Below are 15,009 nucleotides of genomic sequence, written 5' to 3' on the forward strand. Positions count from 1 at the left end.
GTGCTGCAACTGACACCCCCACAACTGAAATCCCAGCATGCCAACTACTGCAGGAACCAAAAAAAAGGACATGTTAATAAATAAATAAAAATAGCCATGGAACTCAAAAGATCTTAATTGATGTAGCTACTGCAAGTCACATTTCATTTTTATTGATTACAAATGCTGAAATCACAATAGTAACACTAACTCAGTGCTGTTATTGAATGTATCCTGACAAGAAGGAAAAATTAAGGTTGAAATTTGCACAAATTAATTGGCATGACACTTTATTGTGCACTTAGATAACTACCTCAATGCAGAAGCATCTGCCTGGTTTATATTTCTTCCTAGGAAAACTGTGTTCGAAAAGAAACAGTGCTCGGAAATAAGCCTTATGAACTCTGCAGAATGTAGCCATACAGACCTCTTAACTCCCTGGAATTCACAGGGTTTATATCACTGTAAAGGGGATTATCCTTACATGCCCCAGTTGATCACAGTAGTTTTGAATATTTCCAGCTACTCATACTAGTTTGTTCTGTAACAGCCTTATACAGAAGACTATGCACTGGACTATTCAGTTAAAGCATTTTTTCAGGTAGATCACAGAGTTTTAACCAACAATGCCTCCCTTTTTAGCTTTTGGTTTTGTTTACCATTCCTGGAGTATTTAGGAATTTTTTCGTTTGGCTCACAAACACAGCGGAGTTGTTATTGCCAGACAAATTCTAAAAGAAAACTTGATTTGCAGAAGTGATCTAGAAGGCAGTGCACATTATCAGTTATTTACCCCTACCAGAGACTCTAGGACTCTATACTGTTTTCAGGGACTGACGCGTTCTTGTCTATTTTATGTAACTATGCTCCTCTCGTCACTGAAAAGGGAGTTAAACCATAAACCTGGGTAATCTTATTTTGAGCCTCAGAAGAACATGCTCAGTAGAGGTCATTTGGAATTGCGTCCATTTTTGGTTAAAGTAGGCCTACAGTACTTGAGATTTGATGGATGACATTTCCACAACAAGTACTATAAGCAGAGCAGGGCTTAAAAGCTGTTTGGTACAGGCCAAAACTTCTAATTTCTTTCCCTATCTCATGATTGCTAAAACTGAAAATTATGAGCACTGGAAAAATTAGAATTTGCTAATTTTCTTGGATTTCTGCTCCAATGGCACCAGTTGGATTTCACTTTGGTGTGATTAAAAACAGAACAAAAACAGTACTATCTTAAATACATAAAGAACAGTGGTCAGGATAAAAACATGAATAAACGTAATCCCATAAACACATCATGTTATTTCTCTATTTTTTTATATCTGATCCACTGCATGTCATACTTGTTTATATCACAGTTCTAATAAAATCACTGACACAGACATTGACCTCTGCTATGATTGCATCAGTGACTGACTGCCATTCAGATTATCTCAAACAAATATTTGCATATTTATGAATCAAGTAAATATAAGTTGCAGGATGTTAAAATGTACACAAAAACAATCTTAAATCGTTTAAAAGAATTTGCTTCTTTCTTTTACATTATTACATATATTTCAAACAATATTTTTACAATATACATACAGTATTATCGCATACAGTGTACTGTTAATGCCGCAGTGTTCTGACCACTTTGAGATGAAAAACACATCTGGTGTCTTGCTGTCTTTATGGCAGCTGGTATATACAGTGATAAAGACATGTATTACAAACCCCTGCCTACATTCCCTCCTACATGTAAATGTTTACTACTTTTCTTTTAGAAAAGCATTTCAGACGACTTTATTATAAGAGCAATGTGTATATGTTTGCCTTATTTTCCAGTGCTACAGGTAATTCAAAAGTAAACACTGAACAGCCATCTAAAAAAGTGAATGGGCTTGTATTCTGCAGGGCACATTCGCTTAAACTTTAACATGTAAATAAATGACATATTTTCCCATTACATCAACAGTTGTTAACTACTGTATGTACAGTGCCTTGTAAAAGTACTCAGTCCCTTCCAAAGTTTTAAAGTTTGGTTGCTTTAAAGCAGGTACTATGATACTGTACTTTGAATAAGCTATAAATACTTGCTACTGTGTATACATCTACTCCAAATATTTAAAAAAATTGTTAAAGTGAAAGAATAAAAAAAAAGTCATGACTGAATAAATATCTATAACCTTTATCTGCTGACAACCGAAATTAGTTAGGGTGCACAAAATGTACATGACTGAGCCTCAGAATTACAATAGCAATATGTGTGCAACAATAGAGATTCACATGATTTCAGAATAAATACACCTGTCTCTGTAAGAACCCTCAGTCAGGTTGTGAATTGCAAGCACAGATTCAACCATAAAGACCAAGGAGCTTTGAAAACAACATGCAAATTAAGCTTTATAAAGGCACAGATCAGGGGAAGGGTATAGAAACTTTTCAAAGATCCTTAATATCTCTTATGTTAGAGCATGGTGAAGTCAATCATTAAGATATGGAAGGCACCAAGACACTGCCTAGATCAGGTTGTTCCTCCGAAATGAGCAGCCAGGCAAGGGGGAAACTGATTAGGGATGGCACAATGAGACCAGCAGTCTCATTGAAAGAGTTACAGAATTCAATGCCTAAGATGGGAGAAAATGTCCATGGATCAACAATATCCCTGTCATCCCACATGTGGAACTGAAAAATCCTGAAACATCCTTCTTACTGCTGCTGAATTTGCCTCATTTTTATTTTGCCCTTGTTTTTTACTCAGTGCGCAGGGAGGGACATCTGCCATGATAAGCTCGCACTGTAGTATCATGTTGGTTCCAATGTTTTTAAGTACAATACCTTCTGTCAAATCCTCACAGCATATCATGTAACAAAGCCCAGCCACAGACTACATCTCCAGTTGCCTACAGCATTATTAATTCACAAGGTTCATACCTTTGGCCACAACAGGGACCAAATTGCTATAATTAACCTCTACTTCTCTGCCTTTGCACCCCAGATTCTTCAGGTTAAAAAGAATGCCTTAGTACGCTATATGAGAAGTCCAGAAATATATAACTAAATATCGGTTCCTATATGGGAAATAACAGCAAAAAGAACAAAAGAACACAGCTTGCCATTTTCTCTAGCATTTTATTAGAAAAAAACAAAGTATCCTCACTTCATATAAACATCCATTGCACAAGTACTGTAGCTTGCTGAGGTGAAAGATAATGCATTATTACAATGAGTCTTGTAATATGGCTTCAAGATGGCAAGATGGGTTGTTACAACACCAGACAAGATAAACCCTTAAAAGCCAGCCAGAAATACGATCATCTCCCTCTGCCCACCCACCCCCTCAAAACATAAAGGTCAGCATCAAATACGACAATCGTCAAGATGTAAGAATAGATATGAAGTGTAAGCTGAGCTGTTCCGTGAAAAAAAAAAATCGCTACATCCTTAAAGGAAAAAAAAAATTGAAAATGATAGGCAGAAAAAATATTCTCTAGTTTTGGAAATCATTACTTCTGTCAACTGTGCTTATAAGAACATAAGGATATACAGGAAGAATGGTTACAAATCAAAAGAGGTCATTCAGATCTTCTAGAACATTTAGTAGTTAGTAGTTGATTGACCTAGGGATCTCATCCATCCATTTCTTGGCAGACACCAGGGCATCAGCTTCAACAACATGGTTGGGTAGCTTGTTCTATACTCCCACAAAACTTTGGGTAAACAAATGCCTCCTTTTCTTGGTTTTAGATGCACTTGCACATAGTTTCTACTTGTGCTGTCTGGTTCATGTTTCAATGTTCATTGACAAGACGTCATAGGGCATAGGGTAAGCTAGGGTCCATATTTCCAATAGGGTACATATTGAAATTCTCTGTGGTCACAAGTCAGGCGTATGGCTCTTCCCAATTTCGTGGGCAGCAAGTGCTGAACTGTTTTGTTCTTGTCTTTAAGTGTCAATGGTCTGTCATTCCATATCATCTGAACATAATAATATTAACTTTTTTAAGTAGAGTTTTTCAAGTTAAGGAAAAAGGGTCACCTAGAGGTACAAAGGTACAATGGAGGTACAAAGGTACAATACAAGAAAAATTGACCTAACACAACATTAAAAATGTTATAAATAAATGTATGTTTTTTATATGTATAGTTCAATATATATGTGTACTGGAAAGACATGCATGTACTACACATTCGATGTGGATATATAGCCTACCTGCTGTATCTGGACACATTTGTTTTAAGACACATTGCTAGTTTTTATATTACTGTAAAAATTACATGCCTCTTGAAAATATAAAAATTGATCAGTCATGTGCCATGTTACAAATTACATTTGTCCTTTGATCAGGACAGAATAATTACCAGAATCCTTCACCTAAAACTAAATTAAAATTACTTCAAGAACATCTGATTGATGAGTACTGAAAACTAAAAATTCATGAGTACAGCACTACTGAATTAATAACTTGAAATTGGCTGATGCACAATAATTGTGATTGATGCCTGTAAAGTCTCTGCTGACATAAAATCACAATCCGAAAACTGTAACTTTAAATACAAAAGCAAAAAAAAATTCCTGTAATGAGGTGTGATAGGCCAGTAACTTATGGAAGACAAAACAGAACACAATACAACACATTGTTACTGTAGGTCATTTCATAATCATGGATTATGCAACTAAATAGTAAAGAATGTCTTGGTAAAATAATGTTTTTTACTACATTTTTTTCTGAATTACTTGCAAACATCTATCATCTAACATCTAGTAAATGTCTTTTACATGAAAGTTGTTTATTCTACACTTCTAAATATTACATACTGTAGCCTTATATCTAATGCAGTCTGTCTTAAATAGTGCTGAGGACATGTTTTAAGGCTCCAATCAATTTATTCTATTTACCGCAAGACACAAAGAATGGACCGAGTTAATTCAGAAAAAAAAGCTTAATATTTCTAATAGCAATAAGAAACTATGTTACATTGTTTTGACCTTTTACATTTTTTGTTTACTGACAATACCAACTTAACTGTCTCTTAAACCCATCTTACAATAGGAAAAAGTTACACTACAAACTATAATATATAGTATTATATTTGCTTACGAAACACTAAGCTTGCACAGGTAACCTGTGCTTCATGTAGAGAGGCATTTGGGCAGCATGTTAATATCACAATCACAGAGTTTACCAGGAATAAACAGACAAGCATGTGAAAATGAAACTGATTACACATTGGGATGATAAACTTTGATGACAAATGTCAACTTAAAGGAAACATTATCATTCAATTTGATAGTAAGTGCACTCTAATGGCTGCCTGTTCATGTTTGCAACAGACTGACTTTTCGTTGTTTGAGCCAACACATTCAAATACCTTAAATATGCCATATCATCTCTCTAACAATAATATAAAAGTCAATTTTATTTAATAAAATAAAATAATTTCTGTAGACACAGAATGCCTTAAACTTTCTTCTGACTCCTCCTTGATAACATACTGTATGCACACCTCTGTTAATTGAAAAAGAAATCAGATTTTATCTTTTTTGGGAGCTTTACTGTAGCTTCATAAAACACATATAACAAAAAACTTAATTAAACCAAAGCACAAAAGGGTGCAAATCTGTGATGATCACAAAAGAGGAGAAGGTGTCGAACATTAGAGAGATTTTTGTGTGGATACTTAATTTAAATCTTCGTTTGTCAATCTTTTAGAAATGGTACCTAACACAAGCAATATCCTATTTCATCAACCTACTGAAGCCACAGAGGCTCATGGCAGCAAACAGATGCTGGAAAAGACCCTGTGTTCTTCATGTGTTCACCATGTGTTCGTCATGGGCAGGGATTCCAGTCACCAAAAAGTCACATACAAAGACCGTCAGACATCGATCTACTGAAGCCAAAGCTACCTAGAATTTCAGACTGTCCCCCACCATGAGCTTTGACCCTGCAGAGAAACAAGGGGCTTTCTTGACTGGAATGGTCTTACTCGATCTGCCATCCATCTGCCCACACTGGCAACACAGAGCGCACTGAGACAACCCGAAACACAGACATCTCCCAACTGTTCACCAGAGAGAATTGGCCCGTGTACTCAGTAACAAACCCAAAAATCACTCTCTGCCTAGAATTTAATTTTAGAGAAAACAACACGCATTGTCATTGTTTTAACAGGTTACTTGCATGCTGTGAAATACATCTTCAGAGTCTGAAAAGACAAATGGGAGTACCGCACATGAAGGAAGATACTGTACAAAGGTTTAGAAAAGTTACCTAAAACAAAAATACCACAGTTTCTCTAGAAATTAGCTGTTTTGCTAGCCACTTGTGGAATTTATAGCAAGTAGAATCAAACTGAAGGAATGATAGAGTTTTTTGATCATGTAAAAAGGACATCAGGTTTTAAACTTCCTCCTAATCTCATGTATAAAAAGGCATAATTTGTACTGCATTTATATTATATAAATAACTTTCTTCATATTTACATTACTTCCGGTCACCTCAAAAAAGAGGCACATTACCTCACCGTTCAGTTGTTATCAGAAAAGCTTTTATTCTCATAATGGAAACTCAGACACTACCCTAGAGTAGAAACACAGGCTGCAAGGCAGGACACAATGCCAGTCCATTGAGACATCAGTTAACCGAGTCAGCTTACCTTTGAAAGGAGGAAGATGGAACACCTTGAAAAGCCACACAAAAACACAGGGCAAGCATGCAAACTCCACACAGAAGGCACCACACTCCAGAACCTGAACCTACAACCCAGGATCTGCGAGGCAGCAGTGCTAACCATAACCTTATCAACTTGTCATTCAACTAAGGTATTATTCCACTGGGATTCAGGAAGGAAAACTTTGACTCCTATCTCTTCTCTATCTCAAATGACATAACACTTAAGACTCTGATAACCCTGTTCCTGAAATAGTGTTTATACAATAAAATCAAATAGACCTTGAAAGAAAGCGGTTTTAACATTATTAATACTATATTTTGCATAATATGATGCGCATTTTAAGTACATGTTTAGTAACCTTCTGTGCTATTTCTCTTCTGCTATTTTTCTCTGAAAAAAAAAATCCTTAAAGTAAATGTATTATCTATTTTGCATGTCGCAGGCACAAGGTTTGCGCAGTTAAGTGCTCCAGTTCATCTACGAGACTTCGAAAGATGAATCGTGCGGGGCTGATGTCTCCACTTGGTTTTAACTAATCCTACCAATCCGAGAAACCAATATTCCCTTTAAATTTAAGAAATTCTACCACTAAAACAAATTTCCTGTATTATTTACTTTTCCTGTATATTGACTATAGAGAACTATCAGAATTTCAAGCGGGTTTTTTTTTCGGATCAGCAGACAGATGTGCCATTGACTTTATACTGGCACAGTAGCGTTTGACCTACTACTCCCCTTACTGTGGATTCTGCCAGCATCTAACAATGAAGATCTTGTTACACTCAAAGAGTTGATGGACAATACGAAAATGATACCAATTTAAAGTTTTCAAACACAGATAAAACGTATAATTGGCATTGCATTGCTTTTGGTGTGCTTTATCTTTTTTGAGAATTACTGTACTTTCGATTTCAGGACGAGATGACTGGGCACTCGGAACACTTCAACCTGCTGGTTTATTCGGTGGTTTGTAGTAGTCGTCGTGCCACCTATTTTATTGCGAGATATTTGTTCACGAATGATCTGGATATGTTTTGTATGACATCGTAAACAGAATGACTTTGTCTTACCCATTTTATTAAAAATGTGATTTTGAAACTGGACATGAAGGGATCTTTGTTTTATACATTGTACACTGGCACTGATGCTTGTTTGACTACTGTATATACCTGTGCGACGTCTTCTTGTAACATACAGTAGATGATTAACTTCATTTCATATAGTTCGCTATTATTTAAGTCCGCAAATACTGAAATACTTAACGTTTCCCTCCACTTTTGCAGCATAATACTCCACAATAGCGTTTCTCAGCGTCTCCGCTGTAAGGACTCCATTCCTCGATTACCAAATAACTTACAACGCAATACATTTCTCTAAAACACCATAACGTATCCATCCAGATACCACGAAATAACATTTGCCTGATCATTAAGGAACGCAGTTATTCATTTAAAATAAGAATCACTCCGTAAAGAAAGTTAACATATCAGTTTTCCCTGTTGTGATTATCAGCTGCCTTGCACTTTGCGGGCATCCCATTCTTGTAGGTATTTAGAAACTATAATAATAATAATAATAATAATAATAATAATAATAATAATAATAATAATAATAATAATATGTGCCTCTTTATTTCCTAAGGCTTTGCACTGATGTTAATTCGATACTCATACGACAAACGCAGAACAAATTCTAGTGTAAGGTAAGAAGTAATCTGCTGTACTCCTCATTCCCGCAACCAGGAAGCACTGTACCGGTACTACAGTTTCCCACGCTGCCTCTGTATCTTGAACAAACTACAGATATACAAACGCGAACAAAGCAATACGAGATTGTTTCAAAGCTTAGTGTATTAAAACTTTATTCCCGGGTCATTAAATTACTATTAACAAACAGTTGCATGTCTTCAGGAAAGGTCTTGTACAAGTTATCTTTCTTTCACTTACCTCTCTTGTCCTGTATACTGCAACAGCCAAGAGTGAGCAAGGAAGACAGGACGATCGCAATTTCGAATTGCATTGCTGCGAGTTTTCTTGAGCTCTTCGTTTCTTCTCTTCTCCTTCAAATATGTTCTTTTTTATTCCATACTGGTACTGACAAAGTTTGTGTGGTGAATAAAGCCTCTACTTTCTCTCTCTCTAGCTGTCAAAGGGAAATAGTAGGAAATTTTGGGAAGGCGTCAGCGGCGTTACTTTTCTTTCCTTAGCACAGAAACTTTGACAGCTCCTCCTTCGTTCTCCTGAATTACTTGTGGCGAGAACTGAGCCGAATAAAGTCTCTCAGCCAGCGGAGGTTCTGACGTCACCACTGGGAGGGGGATTATTGCGCTGCAGATAAATGCATTAACAGGTAAAGTAAATCCTGCCGACTGACATGATTCACAACTTCTGCTCATGTGCAGTTGTGCCAGGTATGTTCTGTGCGATGTTGAAATTCACTGCTTTCCGGTATTTCGTAATTCTCCAGCATGTACTAAGCAAGCGCTATCAGTTTCGAACTCGCGAAATTTATTATTGATCTTCAGGAATACTGTAAAACGTTATGCCGTTTGTTCAAAAACATCACTTTTGTAACGGAAATGACCACTTTAGTGTGGTTTTACTTATCCGCATGTTGTGTTATTATTATTGTTATTGTTGGTGGTGAAAGTGTTGCTTCCAAATCCTTAAACAAACAATAAAACAATGGCTTCGACAAAGTCTGTGTAGAGAGGATATTACTCAAATCAACCTAGAGAGAGAGAGGTAAATTAAATAGACACCCACTGTGATTTAAACAGGCAGTTCAAGCCACATCATAATCACATAAGTGCCTGCTGTAGCAGGTTAAATGTTTAAGCCTGCAGCCATTTCACAGACAGGAAACTGATGAAAACCAGTAGATTTCCCCCCCCCAAGTTTGAACAGTAACATTTTCAACAAGCAGGAACATAACACGAGTAATGCCGTTTTCAACGATACTTTAGGATCCACTGGAATAAGGTGTAAGAAGCTGTCTGCTCTCAAATGAGTGACAAGTGTTTATGTGTTCATTCTCTGCTGTACTGTATGCTCTCCTAGTCAACAGAACAGACATTTCAAGTTATAAAATGTAGAAAGGAAAGCAAGCCTGACATTGTAGTGCAAATGTAGCAGAACGTGTGCAGGCACCCAGAGAAGACCATCTGATGTTATCTCCACAGCCTGGGTACAACAGCCGAGCAACCAGACAAAGACAGCTTCTCATTCCATGCAGTGTCATTCGTCAACTACTGTGGAAAGTGGAGGTCCTACCACACCCTCCTGTCTTCTGGAGGACTCGCATTTCTACCCCAACTCCCACTGCATTGCCCTGCCCACACACACAATCCAGGTCTTTACAGCTGTCACATAGTAGTCACACACAGGTGTGCTCATCCCAGCACAGGAGGTTTACCTGGAACTTCTGCAAGCCACCAATGAATATAGTTTCTTTACGGTATACAGTAACTTGCAACTGGGACAAGAGATAAGAGACTAGCATACTATAGCTGGGGAAATGCAAACGAACTTCTGCATTTTTGCAGCTCTGCCATGGCATGTTCAATTACTGTACATGAACCAAGTGGGAGAACATATAGGCAATATTGGACTGATCTCTGCTGAAGCATCCCAACTTATTTGGTGCCAAGAATACAGTAGGCTGAGGTTCTGCAGACCAGAATTACCAATCCCTTTCATGACCAAATGCACACAGCAAAATACAGAACCACAAAGCATTAACAGTATATACTGTATAGTATATATGAGTGTTCTGTATTGTACTACACTTTCAAATATTGTTTTTAGGTTGATAACTCAGAAAAATGTGGTCTCGTTTGAAGTCAAGTGTGCACAATCGAATTTGAGTTCTCATTAATCTAACATGGGAAAGGCGTCAATGTTTATGCAGAATAAATAACTAGACATGGAGATTTCACTACTAAAGGTTTAATAGGTGTTATGTTTGTTACAGATTACAGCCAGGGGCACAGTTGAGCATAACACATTTTTTAACAAAGTATTTCTAACAGCACTTTCTACAAAACTACAGTACAACTTGGTTAGACAGAATACAGTATCAATTTAAAAATGAGGTCTCTGTGAAATTTTTCCTTTCCTGATGCCTTTGTACCAATACGAGAAGCTAATTTCACTGCAATTGCATGCAGTTGAATCAAAATAATACTGTTTACTGCTGCCAATGAAAGAACCAGCACCATGATAATATCAATGAATTGTGAGGGCTGTTTCCTTAGGAAGCAGACAAAATTACACAAAGTAATTATTTAGAATGTATCTTCAAGAATCACTCTATTCTGATGTACTACAGTACAACAATCTAATATGAGCAGTCACAGGACATTTGGTTTGGGATTTTTTTTCCTCTGGTCATTCATTCATGAAGTAATGATGTACATTATGGCATAGTTTAGGTTGTCTGCCTTACAAAAACAGAAAGAAGTCCCTTTCATTGAGCATTCAGAAACATTCTAATTTTGCCATACAGTAGTACTGTAATTTGCCATAATGAAAACAAGATCCAAATGCTAACTCTGATCCTTTACATTTGCACATTTAAATTGTTCATTTAAATGTCATTTAATGACATCATCATTTAATGATGCAGTGCAGACACTTTTTACTTGCAGTATGATCCCCTTCCCCACTAAGAAGAGAACTACAAAAGGCACATTTTAATCATCCACAAAAGGAATTGTTACAATTGAAAGTAATCTACAGACGAATGAAAGAACAAGGTACAGCATGCACTGCAAAATCTGACGTCAACTACAGAGCTTTGCGTCTTTTGGAATGTTTGTATGCATATCAATGTAAATCATAGGATAGGTTAACACAGCACAAGTTGGCTTCAAGTGTGTACAGTGAACTGGGGAGGGTTATCTTGAACACACAACTGCCTTTTCAGCCCCTTAGATTTACATCTACTGTAACTTTAGTTTGCTATAGAAGGTGGAGCTGCATGTCCTTAATACAACTGATAAATATGTCCCTGAAATTAAATTGTATATAAAATTTCTGAAACAAAACACCTTTGCAGTCATTTGCAAAGGAATTTAGGCTTTTGATTTCATTTATAAGAAACTAAACAATAATGATACTAAAACAATGATACCGTATGCACTGACTTTAGCGAAGAGAAACAAACTTGAATGAAAAAACGAGCAAATAATCATTGTTAGCAGCACATGCAAATGGCAAGGGCACCATGCTAATTAAGTAGTTATTGTTAATCCAGAGTGAAGTAAAACAATTTTATTCTTGGAATAGAATGAGACAGTCTTATTAAATTAGCTATAAAACATACATTCACAGCTAAATTGAAACTAGCAAACAATGTTTTATTATTATTATGTCAACAAAACATAGGTAGAAAATTATAATTTATATATATAAATTATAGTTTAATAAAACTTTTAACATTTAAAAAGTTTATCTTATACTGTATACCGATATACGTAATTGTATTTGACTGCTATACACTATGTACTGCAAGTATGAACTTTTCAAATCTTAAAAAAACTAAATAAGCTAAAATGTAACACTTGTATTCAATTATTAACCTTTAGGAGAGGAGCAACTTCTTTTTTATGGGTATATTTGCATACTGTATATTTATAACAATCTTCTTGATTAGTCTTCAATTTGATTTTCTTTTCACATATGGATTACTTGAGAACTGATCAAGTACTTCTTATGGTACCGCTGTATCACCTGCAAGTACACAGCCAACACCACACTCATTCAAGGCCCCTCAGGACAGTTCCGGATCACCCAGACAGCATCTTGTACCTCCAGCAACCTTATTTACTGTATCTCTTGCAGTAAATGCCCAGCCATCTACATTGGAGAAACAGGAAGGAGACTTGGAGACCGCTTCAGAGAACACGTCAGGGCTGTGAAGATTAAAGATCTCTCCAAGCCCATTGTTTCTCATTTCACCTCTGACGGCCACGACCACTCTAATCTCTCCGTCTGTGTTCTCAAAGACGGTTTTCCAAACTCATACATTAGAAAGACCACCGAAACTAAAATTATTCTGCAGCTAGGATCACACATTCTCCCTTCCCTTAACGACAGACTACTGTTCTTTTAAATTTTCTCCATTCATTGGAAGTTTCATTTCACACCTCTCTGCACCCATTCTGACTTCACACCTCTTGATTGGCCTCTCTTTCTGTCCCCTGCTCCCGCCTCTCACTCCTCCCCCCTCCCAACCTTTGTTCTCCCGCTACTTTACCTTTGCCTACTGCCCTGTCTCTCTCACACCTGAAGAAGGCTCCACGGCCGAAACGTTGTGTTCTCTTTCTTCTTTTTTTCAGCATGGAATAAACCTATAACTAAGTACTTCTTATGTTTTGTTTTGCCACATTTTAAGAGCATAATTTAGTATAATTACAACTTTTAATGTTAAGTGACCTTTTTAAACAACATAACAGTATTGTTCCCTTCACACACAAATACACCTTTATTTTCCCTAATTTTCAATATACTGTATCAAAAATGTCAAACTGTCTTTCATTATAAATGCATATATCACATAGAAAGGACCCCTTCAATACTAAAACAAAATTTTAACATCCATTGAACTATAAAGTACACAATACAATTCAGTTAAATTGTAATATTCACACAAGCCAGAGATATTTATTTCACTGGTGTAACTGAAATACTTTTGTACCATTTAAAAATATGTACAGTATTGTCTTTTTATCAGAAATCTTTGGACCTGGGCATTCAATCACAAGTTTGTATTTGAATTAATTTTTCAAGTCATATAAGCATGAAGTCTGTACTTGTGGATAAGTAGCTTTTCCATTAATCTTTTTAAATTTCGTATTTAAATAATGACCACACAGCTACTATTAAAGCAGGAAGTATAGTTCACCTCTGGAATTACAGTAGCTATGCATACATACCACTTAAATGAAGGGATTCTTAATTGTATGACAAAAGTAATTAATTTTTAAATTAATAAAATAATTCATTCTGAAATGAATAATAAAAGATAAAATAAAGAAATGATAACCATAAAACCCCTATATTGGTGAGTCAATTCAATAACTTCAATCACAACATTGGATAACAGCTACATCCAGAGAGAAATAATTAGGAAGCCACAATCTCCCAACTGCCCTGTCTATTTTAGTACTTTATCTACTTTGAGAACAAATTATGTTATGGCTGATATACAACCATAGAAGAAAATATATAAGTTTATATGAGCCTAATACTGAATATTTTATTGAAGTGTAATGTAAACACTTTGCCTGTTAAAACAGTTCACTATTATGTCAGGTAATGGCACGTTATTGATGTAATCATGAAACAGGTCTCTACTTGGTTGGTAACACACTATACAGCTTCAAAACAAACATGTCACCATGGAATTCACTCCATTAGCAGATACATTTTATTGGAAAGTTACCATGGAAGCAAATGCTTTGCCACTTTCTTATTTAAAAGTGTGTTCTTTTTTTAAAATCTTTATTTTAGTTATATATATATATAGTTAGTTATTTTAGTTATATAGGATATATTTCTATCAATACTGTATGTAACTGAATGAATTTATTTAAAGCAGTCATAAATGATCATGCTTAGACTGAGCAATGTTATTTTTGAAATGAAAAATTACAGTTAATTCCTTATATGGGTTCAATATTTTTCAAATAGGCATAGATAATTATTTCTTATTAAGTCCTTCAATATATCCTATCCTTCAATATATGTCACTCCTATGCAAGGATATATAGTACAATGTGCAAACTTTAAATCACATGTGAATATGCTAAAATTTTGTAGTACTCAAGCCCAACCTCATTGAACTCATTCTGGAAGGAGCTCAAGAGGGACCAGATTCAAGTTCAAGACTCCTGGGTAACTTTCTTACCTGAGAGTCATGTTATACACAGATTAAAACGTGATGTCTCTGATTCCAAACAGGAATCTACAAGGTCCTTCAGAGAATGGTCAAAAATACTGTTAAGATAAGGTTTGAAATGTGAACCTGAGGATGTAAATGAAAGTGGAAGTGTGTGTACAGGTGGAATAAGACCAGGAAGCACCTCTTAAGGCAAAGTTTGCTGGGTATCTAGAACTGGTTTTCCCATCAGGGTATTGAAGATCATTCTTTGAGATCTTTCAAGAAATGCCCTGCTGATCAATAAACTACGGCAGGCATCCATCCATTTTCTAACTGCTTTATCCTGTCATGAACCGCATTCCTACAAGCACCTCTCGCCCCCAACACCTGCGCACTAATTAATCAATTGTCATTCCTCATGCTCTTCCCTATTTTTACCCTCTCACTCCACTCAGTCCCCACTCACTTTTGAGAATAACCTTTGGCTTT

General features: G+C 36.1%; 1 protein-coding gene across 1 annotated transcript in view; it reads right to left on the minus strand.

Annotated features, from left to right (window-relative positions):
* LOC148657388 (epidermal growth factor receptor-like) overlaps nt 1-9,007 on the minus strand; it is a 119,639-nt gene extending 110,632 nt beyond the window's left edge. The window contains exon 1 of the mRNA XM_088643615.1: nt 8,583-9,007. Coding sequence (XP_088499741.1) covers nt 8,583-8,655 — 73 coding nt within the window. The 5' untranslated portion in view covers nt 8,656-9,007. The remainder of the gene's footprint in view (nt 1-8,582) is intronic.
* Between the last annotated feature and the right edge of the window lie 6,002 nt (nt 9,008-15,009).

This window comes from Lepisosteus platostomus, chromosome 8 (assembly GCF_059453375.1).
Source record: "Lepisosteus platostomus isolate fLepPlt1 chromosome 8, fLepPlt1.hap1, whole genome shotgun sequence".
NCBI lineage: Eukaryota > Metazoa > Chordata > Actinopteri > Semionotiformes > Lepisosteidae > Lepisosteus > Lepisosteus platostomus.